The sequence below is a fragment of the Vipera ursinii genome (genome assembly GCF_947247035.1).
Source record: "Vipera ursinii genome assembly, chromosome: 7".
In the NCBI taxonomy this organism is placed as follows: Eukaryota; Metazoa; Chordata; class Lepidosauria; order Squamata; family Viperidae; genus Vipera; species Vipera ursinii.
Window position 1 is genome coordinate 56,096,279 of NC_139521.1, and position 14,773 is coordinate 56,111,051.

At 43.4% G+C, this 14,773-nt stretch overlaps 1 protein-coding gene and 1 long non-coding RNA gene across 2 annotated transcripts in view; one reads left to right on the top strand and one right to left on the bottom strand.

Annotated features, from left to right (window-relative positions):
- LOC310643071 overlaps nucleotides 1–14,773 on the top strand; it is a 937,169-nt gene that overhangs the window by 122,128 nt on the left and 800,268 nt on the right. The window lies entirely within an intron of this gene.
- The window catches only part of HADH (hydroxyacyl-CoA dehydrogenase), a 40,899-nt gene continuing 26,684 nt past the window's right edge, over nucleotides 559–14,773 (bottom strand). Inside the window, exons 6-8 of the mRNA XM_083367105.1 lie at nucleotides 10,830–10,902; nucleotides 5,619–5,735; nucleotides 559–1,775 (exon numbers count right to left, since the gene is read on the bottom strand). Coding sequence (XP_083223231.1) covers nucleotides 1,657–1,775; nucleotides 5,619–5,735; nucleotides 10,830–10,902 — 309 coding nt within the window. The 3' untranslated portion in view covers nucleotides 559–1,656. The remainder of the gene's footprint in view (nucleotides 1,776–5,618; nucleotides 5,736–10,829; nucleotides 10,903–14,773) is intronic.

Below are 14,773 nucleotides of genomic sequence, written 5' to 3' on the forward strand. Positions count from 1 at the left end.
AGCAGTACCTTAGAAGAGAACATTGCATAGTATATATATGAAATCAGTCTTCAACAATACCCATTAATAGAGCCCCATCCTCTAAACCAGGGGTCCCCAATCCCTGGGCTGCAGGGATTGAGAACTGTGTAAAGAGCAGGCACATGGGCAAAATTTCATTTGCGCATGCATGAGAGCTAGGTTGGGTGTACAAACTACCCTTCCCCCCTGCTGCTGCTGTCCCTACCACTGCTGCCAGTCCACGGAGCCATAAAGATTGGGGACCACTGCTGTAAACAGTTCCTCCTTATGGCAATTTATTCTTTGCAGTGTCCTGAATGACCACACTGTTTTCCTGTCTGCCTGCCATTTTATGCAAAACAGAGGACCAAGAGAAATAAAGGAGACAATGTTCTAAGTTCCAACCAGTACTATTTTGAGTGTATTCCACTCTAAGCTCTAAGTAGCTAATACCAGTTTTGCTTCAATAAATATGATTTGCTATTTAACAAAAGCCCAACAACACTACGAGATTCATACAAATTCAGTACTTAGTATTTAGCATCATGTCTTATTTTTTATTTAAGTCAAGATTTTCCAAATTTAAATCCTCATTAAGATACTCCAAGGATTTTGATAAGCACATCAGAAGGAGCAACTGAAGGCAGGTCCTCAACCATAAAGGGCAATGCTATTGTTCTGTCCTATTACAGAACATTATTAATTAGATTTATAATCTGAATTTTTCTCCACAAGTTCAAGTGGCAAAAATAGCTTTCCACCTTTCCTTTCCACCCACCCCAAAACCTTGTGAGTGATTTTCCATGGCTGCGGAAAGATTCAACTTGGTATTTCCTGTTGCTAGCTCAATGACTTAACCACTGCATCATATTGATTTTCAATGTCAAAACAGTTCCTACAAGCTACCATTTAGTATTACATTTTAAGGTAGTCTGTTTATATTTGTTTAACATGCAAGTCATCCTTTTCTCCTTTTAAAAAAAATAGACCTTCTTGCCTTCTTGCTGTTCAAATTCTACAGCAAACTTGTGTTATATGATGCAGACACAGACATGCAAATTGATTGATATACAAAGGCATAAAAAAGGGGGGGACGAACATATGGTATATATCAGGGGTGTCAAACTGCCGGCCCACGGGCCAGACGTGTCACGACAAAATCGCGCCCACCCCAGCGCCCACCCCATTGCCGGCAGTGGGAAAAAAGCTCCGATACATCGCTCGACGTCACATGACGTCAAGATTTTGACATGTCTGGTATATATGCTGAATCTAGCTATTGGCTGAAATGGAAAATGTTGTTCATACTCTGCTTTCATACTGCCACCTACTGGGGGAAAAAATCAAAGCAACTATATATTTGAAGTACTTTATTCATATTAAAATTTCTACTATTTGGATGATTACACACCTGAGGTGTATTTAGATCCGTGGTAGTTTCAAAAAAGGCACTTCAATGTGTAAAGCTCCCAATAAATCCCAGTGACTGAAAATATCATAAGACCACATTGTGGAAATAAATTGTTCAGCCTTTATAATCAAGATACAGCACTGACTAGTTCTTATGGCCCTGATTAAGCAGTATTACAAATACTGTATGGAAATGCTCAGCAGCTTTCCTTACACGTGTCAGAAAAACACGGCACGTTGGAAAGTTCATTTGTATTTGTAAAATCCTTCGCCGGTCTTCTTTCCAAGTTTCTTCTCCTCTACCAACTGATTTAGAAGTTCGCTTGGAGCAAAGAGAGGATTGCCCGGTTCCAACGAATGCCACCCTAATTGGAGAGAGGCAAAAAATTCAGGCATTAAGTTAATACCTTAATCTGTTAATGTATCACATATATTTATAGTTTTCTTCATTCACAACTAACTATATTTTTTAATGTAGCAATAAAACTGGCTCCCATATTTGTATTCGAAGCAATACGAGAATTTCAGTTCAAATCTTGCAACCCTTTTAAAGAAGACTATTTTCAAGTTGTTGGCTAGGATAAAACTTAATCCTATAGAGACAAATTGGGAAGTCAAAAAGATAGAGCGATTTTTAGGGTAGGAATTGGATCATTAATGTTTTTTTCTGGGAATGTTACACATAACAAATCTGAGATTGTGTTGTGATTCAGGGTCAGCCTGTGGGTTCGGCAGTTGGGTCGGACGAATCAGAGGAGGAGGGGGGTGTTGAAGACCTTGCTGAGGGGGTTGAAGATCTTGCTGATGATAGCCCTCAGGCAGGCCCCTCCCACTTGGTCACCATGGAGACCCAGCTGTGTGAGCCTGACAGTGTGGATGAAGATGACCCACAGCTGGCCCTCTTCAAGGACGCCCGATGCAGGAGGCAGTCAAGTAGGAGTAAACAGAGGAAGGCTGTGGGGCTTCTCGGAAGGAGGCAGAGAGAGGCCACGCCCTGAACTCTTTATAAAGGGAATGTTTGGGGAGGGCTGGTTTGCTGAAAGCAACCACTCAGATAGTGTTTCAAAGCTCCTGAATCTTGGTTCGTGTCTTGTTTGTTTTTTGTAGTAATAAATTTGGCAGACGTCATTCCAGCCTCTTGCCATTTATAAAGGGGTTGCCTTTTCTGCAGGGCCGGTAGCAGGCTGGTACAGAACAGATTGTTCACAATACTCTTTTAAAAATACAAGAAGTGGAAAAAACTCATAGGGGTTTTCATGTTTTAGGTTCTGTTGTTTTGACCAGTCAATCCTGCCTGCCCCTTGCTGTTGGTTCCACAGCTATAGAAACAATGTCAGAATATTAAGCATAGACAAACTGATCATACTTGTTGCATTAGGGCAGGGCTTTTCAACCTTTTCGGAGATTGTACCACTTTTAGGATATGGCAATATTCGAGTACCACCAGTTGCCTAGCAGGTGGGTGTGGCCTGCTCAATGCCACTCACTGGACACAGCTGACTCAAGATAGCTGGGTCGGAATGGAACAAGTTGCACCGGTTAACTCGATGTGGGAACAACTCGGTGCCCCACAAACGCGCCTCCCCAAACTGCTAGCAGCCAAGCACATGCACGTGCACACACACACATCATATTCCAGGTTTGGGGACTTTTATCCATAGAGGAAGGAGAGGGCCTTCTCCCCAAGCCCAGGCAATTTGCTAGCTCAGTTTTGGATACAAGTCTCCAAGCTTGAAAGGCTTGTGTGTGTGTGTGTGTGTGTGTGTGTGTGTGTGTGTGTGTGTGTATAGCATTCTAAAGAGATGTTCTTTTCCCAATCCCAGACATCGTTGATGTTTCCCTGTCCGGTGCCCCCTCCCGGCAAAGCAGGGGGTGGAGGACGTTTGCAGGAAGCAGTTTCCTCCGAGTCCAACTTCTGTCTTGACAGATCTCTGGAGAGCAAGAGGAGGCGGCAGGGGAGCAGCGCTCTCGGGTCCTGCACAAAGGAGGCTGGTCCTTCTCGAAAGGGAATTCCCATTTCCAATCATGCATGGTAAGAATGCTGGGCTTGATGCAGACTTCCCTCACACAGCTGCCCTGCCACCCCCTCCTCCTCTCCAGAGATCTGCAGGGGAGACAGAGATCTGGAGGGCAAGGTGCAGCCTCCATACTGGCCACTTCTACCTCTCCAAGCCCTCCTCGATTAAACATACATTATATGTAAATTAAAACATAGCCAAAAAGAAAACATAGTTAAATCACTAATTACAGCTCTTTAGATATTTTCTGGGAAAAAAAACCTTTATTGATGTTAGGAAGAGCAAACCTTACGTATTAAGGAACTCTTACTAGGAAGGGAATTGAAGATCCCCCAAAGGTCTTGTTCTTTCTAATCTGCCTTCCCTTTGAGCCTTTAGTTCTCATTATTTTATTACTATGTATTTAAGAAGATCAAAGGCCACCGTAGCTCAGGATACTCACCTTAAAATCAGAACCCAGAAAAATTTAGTTAATCCACAATACCGCCCTATGAAGAATGAAGATAATCTTTGGGCCCTGAGAGCATGCAGGTGTCAAGTCAGAATATTAGTGGCACACCTGTCAGCAACTGGAAGCGCGTAAGTCCATGTACTTCCCTTCCCTGTCTCACAACTCAATCCATACATCCTTTAATTTTCAGACACATCTTTTTCTCATAAGCTCCTTTAAAAACCAACAAGGTATACTGTAATTAGCAGGAAAAATAAGTCTAGCACTTCTGAATTCTTTCCCCAAGGGGGAAAGGAAAGTTCACAGCCTGCCCGTTGCTAGCAAAGTTGTCAAAGAACATAGTTATTGCTGCTAAAGAGAAGAATAAATAATGAATCAATTTTGCAGCTCTCTCCTGTTACTACATCCTCCTACCTCCAGAATCTGGCCGGGGATTGCACAAGGGGCTAGGCTAAAATCCGGTTGAGTAGGTTGCAGCCAGGTGTTCAATACAGACCTTGCCAATGTGCTTTTAATAGCCCAGGAAGGGATAGGAAAACCGGACAAAAACTTTGCAATCAATAAACCATGGTGGACTATGCTTGTTTTGCCCTATTTTGATTCTCCTCCCCAGCAGCAGCCAATCGATTTTTAGAACTGCATGGCCACAAAAGTAGAGGCCTTCAGCCTCCTAATCCCTGCTTAGAGAGGGATTTGCATTTCAGCGAGTCAGGCCATACGCCCCCAAAGGAAAACCTCGAATCCAGCGAGCCAGAAGGCAGCCCAGCCATTGCTCCAGTTCCTTCTCCTCGGCCCCAGGGCACAGACGCAGTTGCTGCTCCTCGCCATAGCTTGGGTGGGACTTGCAAGTACCTCCGTCTGGTTTGTCCTGCAAAGCGGTGCTCCCCTGGCGCTCCCGTCTGAAGGCTGCATGCTCTAGCCTTGCCCAGCCAAAGAAGGGGGCGGCAACCAAGACTACAGCAGATTTTCAGCTTGTCAGGGGCACTTAGTGGCTACCCAACTTCACTGCGGAATTTGGGGGTTGGAAAGTGGAGGGGCAGCGCCACATTTGCAGGCCTGGCAGCACCTGCTGGAAAGCCTCCTGCTCCTCCCCCCCCCCCCGCAGCTAACTCCTTCGGAGCCATCCTGGTCCCAACGGGCCTGCCGGCATAGATCTGCCTGCTTCGTCCTGCAAAGCACGGCTCACCTGGCATTTCCCATTCTCACACACTCGTCCCTTCAATATCCTCCCCATTCTCACACACGTTTCTCCAAAATCCTTTCCTCTCTCTCTCTCTCTCTCTCTCTCTCTCTCTCTCTCTCTCTTACAGCTTCTCTGACAAAAGCCTTTTCTCTTCTGCCTCTTTCTCTAGAGTCTTTTCTTCTCTCCCTCTCCTGCCCAAACTGCCTCCTTTTATAGCCTCTCCTGTCTCCACCACCCTCCTCTTCCTTTCTCTTCCGGGTGCGCCAGAAGTGCTGATCCTGGGGCCTTTGTCTCACCCCAGCAACCCTACAGCTCCTGAGGACTCTCTCATCACAAGTCCTGCGTTGTGCTGCTTTGGCTCATTCCCTCCCCCGCTACACTTGGCTGGGCTGGGCGGGGCCGCATACTACCTGACAGGTGCCAATGTACCACCGGTGGCACGCGTACCACCAGTTGAAAAGCCCTGCATTAGGGCACTGTGTGAAACATCGCCATCAAAACATTTTTCCCTCATGACTGTTTTTAGATTTTCAAACAGAACTTATGATATACATACCATCCATAATGAATTTAGTGGTATCTAAGCCAACATAGTCTAAGAGTTCAAATGGGCCCATAGGATAAGCTGCCCCAAGTTTCATGGCAACATCAATATCTTCCTTTGATGCATCTCCTAGACAAAAGGTTGACATTTGAATTGGCAGAGTTCTATCTCTCTTCTTGCATTAATTTATTTTATTAACAATCAAATTTATATAGCTGCCCATCTCACTAAAAGTGACTCTGGTTGGTGAACAAGAATCAAGTTTATAGCATTACATAACACAATACGAAATTTCATTTTGATGTATGCCGATTGTATATTCAAAGTGACAATAAAGTTATCATCATCATACAACCTATAAACCTGGTGCTCCTTATTGTACATTGTCAAAATTCTAGTAAATCAGCAGTTTTTCCAGAAGTCAGTGTTGACTAAGGCATTGCACAATTATATTATTAAGCTCCCAAAACTGTGGTCCAGAGAAGCACCCAATGGAGAAGCTTTTTAATACCCATACTTCAAAATGGCTTCTTTTTGAGTATATTTACCTAGTTACCTAGCAGTGTCTCTAAGGAATAAGTCTTATGCATTCCAATGACAAGAATAACAGTCACCAAAAAAGTGAGAATTACACAGAAACCCACTACATACACTAAATCATCCAATGGCAACTAAATGGCTGATCAACAAAACCAAATATGCACATTTTTTCCAGGTCTGACAGCTTGAGGCTTTGTCCTCTGAATAATGGAGATGTATTAACCGTATTTACTTTATCATAAGCATTTTTGTTCTTTTTTTAATGTTAACCTTCTCATATTTTACCAAACGCTGGCAGCATGTGGCCCACAAGTTTTCTAACTCGGTGAAGAAAATGTTTATATTTATATTTATTAAATTTTTATACCGCCCTTCTCCCGAAGGACTCAGGGCGGTGTACAGGGCAATAAATATTAAAAACAAAGTACAAAAGTTAAAAAACAAATATTATGCCCGATATATACAATAATTAAAAACCATGTTAAAACCCCAACCCCCAAACACATCAAACCAGGCCAGATTGCTCAAATAAATAAGTTTTTAGATCCCGCCGGAAGGAGCGAAGGTCAGGGGCCATCCGGAGCTCGACCAGCAAGCGGTTCCACAGGTCTGGCGCGCCCACAGAGAACGCCCTCCCCCTAGGGGCCACCATGTTCTCAGCAAAGTAACATTTTGGAAAACAGCCTGTGAGCTTTTATCCATTCCACATTTGGAGAAGGCAGAAGAACACCACATTAAACCATAAAACATTGCCAGTGTAGTCTGACAATTAAAACTTTATTTTAATTAGATGCTATCCAGTTTCTTATAGCAATCATTTGAATATACGTATTTCAATTCCCTCTTACAAAGTATTTAAAGTCCAAACAATAGCCAGATTCAAGGAATACCATTAAATGAAGCTCAATAAATTAAAAAGTTTCAAATCAGAAAATAAACCCACCGGTTGGTTGCTTAAATTTGGAATGCATCATTTTGTTGAAGTATTTTATATGGCAATATTTTAGAGAAAACGGTTTTTATACAATATTATCCTTTGCTTTAAAAAAATTACTAATTTCTTATACTGCCTTTGAGGAGTAATTAGCAATATTTATTGACGGATAAGCAAGAAATATAGATAATCTTGCTTCACAAGGTGAAAACACTTATAAGATCTACAAAGGAAGCATTTAATATCTAAAATATATTTACAGGATCTTGATAATGGAAGTCTTTCATCTGTAAAGAGAGGAAAGGCTGCCTTCCAAACAAAATGTTTGAAATAATATTCTTAATAGCAGACAGTCATAAAAGGGAACTTAATCCTGAATAGTTACAGAGAGGAAAGTTCTCTTTAGCTCTTTATATAGCAGCCGTCCTTGCTTTGAAGAACACACGGCTTACTTTAAGAGTTAACTGGCTCTAAGGTTTGAAAGAAAAGGACAATAATTATCCTTATTATCTCGTATTTCCATCAACATGGCAACAAATAGCGCACATCTCCCCCATCCTGGCTGCTCTCCAGGTCTGTGGACTTCAGCTCATGTAATTCCACATAACCCACTCATTGCCCTGCTGGTCATTGATGGCCAAACATCTGGAGGGCACTAAAATTGCAGGAAGTTGAGTAAAAATTCATCTATAGCTTGGAATCCTCCCATTTTTCCCAAAAGGCATTCCTCAAGGTAATTTTGTAGTAATTTTAGAATCAAGTCATGGCGAGCCACCTTAAAATAACTAAGACCTTTGTTCTATTTTAGTTTATTTGATATCAGTTAACTTATTCCAGGGGTTAGAAACTCCAGTCATCCTTTTGTTTGTATGCTCAGAATCTCACTGGGTTCAGCATGTTCAGGTCAATCTCTTGCAAGATGAAATCTCACAAGATTTGATGGTTTTACAAGATTTTATCTTTAAAGAAGGGGGAAGATCTATGACCCTTCACAAAATGGTGTTGCACCCACTAATTAGCAAAAGCCCTGGGTATTTCATAGCCCTGCTCAGAAATATCACAACCTGGAATACAGGTAAGTTCTTGACTTACGATCACAATTGAGCCCATTTCATTTGCTAAGTGAAACATTTGTTAAGTGAATTTTGCCCCATTTTACAACCTTTCTTGTCGCGGTTGTTAAGTGAATCTCTGCAGTTGTTAAATTAGTAACATCATTGTTAAATTAATCTGGTTTCCCCATTGACTGATCACATGACCCCATAAATCACATGACCCCATAAATCACATTACCTCAAAAATATGAGTCAGTTGCCAAGTGTTAAAATTCTGATCATGTGACTATGGTGATGCTGCAAGTGTTGTGTGAAAAAAGTCACGATTTTCACTACTGTCGTAATTTGGAACGGTTACTAAATGAACTGTTGCATGTCGAGGACTACCTATACTGGTAGTTTCACAGACTTGTTCTTTTACACCGGCTGCAAGTACCAGGAGCCAAAGGCAGCCTCTCCGAAAGCCTCACACCCAAAGACGCAGGCACGCCCACACCAAGGAACGCCGCCGCTGGCGAGGCTCGCAGACGCTGCCATTCTTTCTTTCTCGTTTGCGGGAGTGCGAGGCGGCGTGCGCATACAGAGGCGTATATAGACCCAGGGAGCCGCTGAGCCTTCCCCCACCCGGAGAGAGAAGCGTTTCTGTGTCGGCGCAGGCACAGATACCCCTCGCTCGCGAGCAGCCTTGCCCTAGCCCGCCGGTCGCGCCCCCCCAGATGTTGCGCCCGGTGCGGCCAGCCCCCCCCTGCACCCCCCACGCTACGCCACTGCACTACAGTCCTCGTGTTTCCCAGGGTTGCCCATCATGCCAGACATTCCCTATAGCCCGATTCTTTAGCTCCCCACGTTCCTTAATTTGAGCGAATTTTGTCGGTGCTCCGTGGAGAAACAATATGCAAATGCTGTTTATTTAACCGCGCAAAACTTTTTTAAGACTTTTCATTTCTGTTTTATGCATGGGCTGGGTGGGTCACGAAGTTTACCTCCGGAGACAGCCCGGCCACGCCTGCGGCCATCAGCTGTTTGGCGGGCGAACGCCCAACGCCGGTGGATCCCGCCCGGCTCTGGGGACAGCCTGGCCACGCCCGCGCCCGTCAGCTGTTCGGCAGGCGAACAACGCAGGTGGAACCCGCCCGGCTCCGGAGACAGCCCGGCCACGCCCGCGCCCATCAGCTGTTTGGCGGGCAAACGCCGGCGGCCGCGCCAACTGCTGAGGCAGCCGTGGGAAGCCCAGCCGGTGGAACCCGCCCGGCTCCGGAGACAGCCCGGCCATGCCTGCGCCCATCAGCTGTTTGGCGGGCGAACGCTGAACGCCGGTGGAACCCGCCCGGCTCCGGAGACAGCCCGGCCACGCCCATCAGCTGTTCGGCGGGCGAACGCTGGACCTGCAGCCCGTGCGGAGCCCAGCCCTCCCTTCTCTCAGCAGCCTGTTCCGAACGAAGGGACAGTTCTTTTTTTTTGTTGACTGGAGTATAAGCCGAAGTGGAGTTTTCAGCCCAAAAAAGTGGGCTGAAAAATTCGGCTTATACTCAAGTATATACGGTAAGTGCAATTTAGGGACACTTAAGGTAAAGGTAAAGATAAAGGTTCCCCGCACATGCATGCTAGTCATTTCCAACTCTAGGGGCCGGTGCTCATCTCCGTTTCAAAGCCGAAAAGCCAGCGCTTGTCCGAGGACATCTCCGTGGTCATGTGGCCGACATGAGTAAACGCCAAAGGCGCACGGAACCCTGTTACCTTCCCACCGTAGTGGTCCCTATTTTTCTACTTGCATTTTTTACGTGCTTTCGAACTGCTAGGTTGGCAGAAGCTGGGATGAGTAACAGGCGCTCACTCTGTTACGCGGCACTCGGGATTTGACCCGCCAAACTGCTGACCTTAGTGACCCCAAAATTTAGATTTTAAAAATCAGGATTTCTTTTTTTACTATTACAGAGGTAGCTTTACTAGCATAGTAAAGCACATTGCTAAGCACATTCTGCTTTAGATTGTAAGCCGCCCTGAGTCTTCGGAGAAGGGCGGGATATAAATGGGATTAAAATTTTAAAAAGTGATAGGCCAATAACTGTTTTGAGCTGTTCAGACATGGCTGATCCAGGTTCTTTTCACTTCAAATTTTATATACTTTTTTTAAAAAAATAGCTTTGAAAAAAAAAATCAGTATTGCACCTATAATTTCAACATGGATTTTTCTAGTGACATTAAAATGCTAATTACACTTCCAATTCCAGCGATAAGCGCCAGAATGTAATTTATTTCCCTAATGTCACAAGATACTTTTGGAAATAGAGATGGAGAAGGCCTTTATTTTTATTTTTTTAAAAACCCAGCAGATACAGAACACACATTATCCTATATAACAAAATTGGCTGGAAGGATATGAAATGAATTTTTTGCACTCATTGTCATTTAAACAGAAATTTGAAAGAGGTCTCTTAGGAATGTGCATGAAATGGAAAAATGTAGTTTGCCAAGCAATTCTCTGTGTGTTGCTGCTCGGCAGAAACAAAACCAGGAACATTTTGATTGTTCCAGATTTGTGTCAATGTCTTTGCTTCAAACGTGGCAACAACTCCCAACAGGCTGCCTCCCCTATTCAGAACCTTCCCAGTGCCTCTATCAGATTAAAGAACAAGCAAATAGGCAAACTGGGGGCTGTAGTCCCAAATACTGGTTGACAATTTTCTACGTTACCCCTTTCAAAAAGCCGAACTGCTTCCATCAGGTAAGGTACAAGAAGTCGATTCACAACAAAGCCAGGAGTGTCCTATGTAAAAAAAACAAGATACAACAGGGTTAATGGTAAAACAGATCATTATTACAATATAAGTATTACCGACAGTCCCCATTCAAAGTTTGTTATATTTTGCCAAGCTCTTGTTGAATGAATGGTACCGTGTTTCCCCAAAAGTAAGACACTGTCTTACTTTCTTTTGAAGTAAGCAGTGTGTTTTACTTTGGGGGAGGGCTTATTTTTTGCTGGTACTGGCACAAGTAGGCCGCGTGCGCGTGGGGGTGGGGCGGGGCCTGTGCAGATACCTGCCGAAGCCACGCAGGGTAAGGTTGCCAAGCCCACCCCCGCCCAGATGCCCTTGCCTCCCCCAAGCATTTTTTACTAACTTGCCTCTCAGCTGCATTCCATTTGTTCGCTTCTCAGCCTTCGCCGCGTGTTTGTGGGACAAAAAAAAAAAGTTCAGTCAGACTTTCTAACTTCTCACGAGATCTCAAGAAGTTAGAAAGTTTATTGAACTTTTTTTTTTTTTTACCAGTAGTCCCACAAAAAACCGGTGAAGGCGGGGGGGCGGAGCCAACTGTCAGAGCGGGCGGCTGTGTGAACGGAGCTCTCTCCTCGCACAACCTCTCACCCAGTGTTCGCGGGGGCTTTTCGGAGCTTCAGGAGGTCCTGTAGGGACATCCGAAGTTGCAGGCAGCCCGGAGAACCTTCATGAGCGGCAGTTCGTGTTGAAGATCCGGAGAAAGTCTGATGCGAGCGAACCGGGGAGAAGGAGGCCAGTAATGGCCGACATGAAGATCTGACAGAGGGACGGAGCTAGCACGTAAGCAGCGGGACAACGGTAGAGCGGAGCTGACGGAGAGTGTATCCGAATATTAAATAGGAAGCGCTTGTGAAAGAGGTACTGGTTCGAAGTGGGAGCCTCACGGAGAGGGAATAAGCGGCGATAGAAGTCTTGAGGGAGGCGTTTGGCAAAAACAGCAAGGGAAAGAAAGCCGAAGACTATATGACTGTATTCTAGCTGGAGAAAAGCTACAACAAGTCAAAGTCTGAGCTTTGGAGCCTTAGAGACTGAACTCTGGATTGTCGGGCGTGGAAAGCGATCAGCTTGGTCTAGTCTGGTCTATCCTGGTAAATTTTGAATTTGTGAACTTTTGAAACTTTTGAAATTCTACTCTACTTGTCACGGGCGGCCATTTGATATAGCAATTTAGTAACTGGAGGTTTGTTTAGTGGGACACCTACTGGTCTTTGACAGCAGAGGAAGACGGAAAAGGTGCCAATTTCTGCGCCGGAAACGGGGGGGGGGGAAAGAAGAAGAACGTGACTTTGATTATATTCATACTATAGAATTTTATTATATAAATTGCTTAGTTGGTAATAAGTATCTGGTGGTAACTGTTTTATATATCTTTTGTCATAGAGTTAAAAGGTTTATATAAGACTCAGGGTATTATACATTGATAAAACGCTGTTAAAATTGGGGAAACATGACAAGTATCTCGGGAGCAACTAAGCCTAGCGCTGGCAAAAAGGCAGCAGCACAGGGACAGGGGATGTCCTCAAGTCCCTCTAATCAGAAATCTATAGAGGATATGCTGCAAAGGGAAAGATCTAACTCGAATTCCTTTAAAGATTTACATGCCCTTTTGCAAAACTTACACGAGGCAATGGCCAAAAACCACGAGGAGATGAAGAGAGAAATAGGCCAAATAAGAAACGACACTGGTGAATTAAAGGGGAAAATCCAAGCGATAGATGATAAATTTGAAGGGATTCAACAGCAATTAGTCAAAAATGAACAAAGACTTCAAGATATGGAAGCTAGAATGGAAAAAGAGGAAAAGAGAGTAGATGATTTAAATGAAACACTCCTTCAGGCTAATAAGGAATTAGAAACAACAGTCATTTTTCTGGAAGCAGAAAAGGCTGCTCATTATCTACGCTTCCAGAACGTTCAAGAAAAAAGAGGGGAAGATCTGTTGGTCATGATGGCAGAACTGATGGCAAAGGCACTCGGTGTAGGGAAGGAGGAAATGCTGGCGGAAATTGATGAAACATACAGGGTCCAAACTAATTATGCGAGAAGGCACAACCTCCCAAAAGAAGTACATGTAAGGTTAGTTAAAAAATCAATTCGGGATGAGCTTCTGCATAGATCTAGAGAGGAACCATTAGAATTTCGGGGCCAACCAATCACCATCCTTAAACAGATACCTAAAAGGATGAGGGATCTGAGACGCGGCTATCAATTCTTAACATCCAAACTAATAAGAGAAAATGTAAACTTTAGATGGCTAACTCCAGAGGGTATTCTTGTTACGTGGCAGGATAGAAGGCATAGACTGGACACGATAGAGAAGGCAGAAGATTTTTACAAACGCCACTTCCATAGCCAAGAGGAAGTAGATTTAGAAGATCAAGATGGAAGGGAGGTAAGAGAAAGAGATACAATACGTGTGGCAATGGATGGGAAGATCTTAGCTACAGAGGATAGAAGGAACAAATCCGGTGAGTTAACAGAGAAACATGGAACTAGAGACAAGGAAGAGAGAGAGCCCCGAATCACGAGATCCACAAAAACCAGAAATAAGTAAGATGAAGGGAGGTGAGTGTAGTATTATGTCTGTGAATATTAATGGATTGAATTCGCCAGTGAAAAGGCGGAAATTTTTTAATAGGCTTATTCACCAACAATTGGATATCGTGGCAATACAAGAAGTCCATATAAAGGAACAACAAAAATATTTGTTAGTACAACCAAGAATAGGGAACCTATTCGTTTCCTTAGACCGACACAAGAAAAAGAGAGGAGTGGCACTATATGTAAACCCAAAATTGACTGCAAAACTAATTTATAACGATAAAGAGGGTAGAATACTGATAGTCGAGGTTATAATAAATCACAGGAAGGTCATGATGGTAGAGATATATGCCCCAAACCATAACCAAGAACAATTTTTCAAAACACTTCACAATAAGATATGTAGCATTGATTATGAGGAGATTTGTTTAATAGGAGATTTTAATGCTATCCTAGATATAAATTTGGATTATATGGGAAAGACGCTTAGGAAAAAGAAGAGAAGAACTCTACCGAGATCTTTTCTTAACTTGGCTGAGGAACTAAATATCCAAGATGTCTGGAGGGAAAGAAATCGTAAGGCTAGACAATATACATATTACTCCAACCGACATAACTCATGGTCTAGAATAGACATGGTGTGGATGACGAAAGAAATTAGTTCAGAAATAGATGAGGTACATATAGCGACAGGTACTTGGGCAGATCACAATCCTATTAAACTTATCTGGAAAGGTTCCAAAAAAATATCCAGATGGACGCTTCAAAGAGCAATTTTAAAAGAAGACGAATTCAAATCTAAGATGGAGAGAGAACTAAGTTTTTTCTTTAAGGAAAATAAAGCTATAGACACCTCAGTACAAAACAATTGGGATACAGCTAAGGCTGTGATGAGAGGGGTAGCGAGGGCATATATGGTATATAAAAATAAGGGGAAAAGACAACAACGGGAAATATTAGAAGAGGAATATAAGAGCTTAGAAGTTACACTCCAACAAGATCCACAAAAAGAGAATATCAAGCAATCTATGGATCTGATTAAACACAAACTTAACATTCTAGACAAAGAGAAATTGGCACAACAATTGAGAAACACGAAACAAAATTTTTTTGAAAATGCAAATAAACCGGGCCGGTGGCTCGCATACAAATTGGGAAAACAAAAGGGGAAAAACTGGATTCACGAACTACGAGATGAGGAAGGGAGAATATTCCACCAGGAGGAAAAAAAAAAATTATAGCCCAGGAATTTTATGAACGTTTATATAAAGAAGATAGCCAGGCAAGTGTGGAGAAAATGGAGGAATATTTTCAAAGAGC